The sequence below is a fragment of the Corvus brachyrhynchos genome, unplaced genomic scaffold (assembly GCF_000691975.1).
Source record: "Corvus brachyrhynchos isolate BGI_N302 unplaced genomic scaffold, ASM69197v1 scaffold30, whole genome shotgun sequence".
Classification (NCBI taxonomy): domain Eukaryota; kingdom Metazoa; phylum Chordata; class Aves; order Passeriformes; family Corvidae; genus Corvus; species Corvus brachyrhynchos.
In genome coordinates this window covers 663315-664241 of record NW_008235742.1, presented here as the reverse complement: position 1 = coordinate 664241, position 927 = coordinate 663315, and the positions used below count along the sequence as shown (strand labels likewise).

The 927-nt window shown below is 64.3% G+C and overlaps 1 protein-coding gene across 1 annotated transcript in view; it reads right to left on the bottom strand.

Annotated features, from left to right (window-relative positions):
* Positions 1–6: 6 nt before the first annotated feature.
* RAPGEFL1 (Rap guanine nucleotide exchange factor like 1) overlaps positions 7–927 on the bottom strand; it is a 12973-nt gene continuing 12052 nt past the window's right edge. The window contains exons 10-11 of the mRNA XM_008643332.2: positions 832–886; positions 7–181 (exon numbers count right to left, since the gene is read on the bottom strand). Coding sequence (XP_008641554.1) covers positions 57–181; positions 832–886 — 180 coding nt within the window. The 3' untranslated portion in view covers positions 7–56. The remainder of the gene's footprint in view (positions 182–831; positions 887–927) is intronic.

The following is a 927-nucleotide window of genomic DNA, read 5'->3' as shown; positions in this document are numbered from 1 at the left end:
CTCCGGGCCCCCCGGGGGGGTTCCCGGGGTTTGGGGGTCCCGGGGTGGGTCCCCCCTCACTGGCTGCCGGGCTCCAGCTTGTAGGAGAGCTCGAAGAGCAGGTTCTGGTTGTCGATGACGCGCAGCTGCCGCACGTAGGCCTTGGTCTGCAGCTGGGCCGGGGACGCCTCCAGCTCCAGGCCTGGGAACGGCCCCAGAATGGGGGAATGGGAATGGAGGGATGGGGATGGGAAAGCGCAATGTGGGAAAGGGGGTGCGGCAGTGGAGGGGATGCAGGGATGGAAAGATGGAAGATGGCAGTATGGGAATGGGGATGTGGGAATGATGATGGAGGGATGCAGGGACAGGGGTGGCAAGGCGGTAGTGGGAATGCAGGGGATGTGGGGGTGGAGGGGATGCAGGGGTGGGGATGGGAAAATGCAATGTGGGAATGGAGAGGTTGGGGATGGAGGGGATGCAGGGGTGGGGATGCGGGAAGGAAATGGGGATGGCAACGTGAGAGTGGGGATTGAGGGATGGAAGAGGTGCAGGGGATGCAGGTGAAGGGATGGGGATGCAGGGACAGGGATGCAGGGATGCAGGAATGGGGATTCAGGAACGGGGATGCAGGGCGAAGGGATGAGGGATGCAGGGATGAGGATGCAGGGTGAAGGGATAAAGGGATGAGGACGCAGGGATTTAGGGATGCAGGGACATGGATAAAAGGTGTGAGGAGGCTCTGGCCACATCCCCATCCCTCAGGGCCAGCACTGCAGGCTCAGGCCCGTGTGGGCCCCCCCAGCAGTGCCCCCCTAGCCCTGGCAGTGCCCCCTCCCCGTCCCCCCCACTCACAGAGGGGGCGGCTCCGGTACTTCCGCACGGTTCTCACTTTCTCGGCGATGCAGTGCTGGGGCACAGAGAGACCCCAGAGTCAGCCCCAGCCCCCCG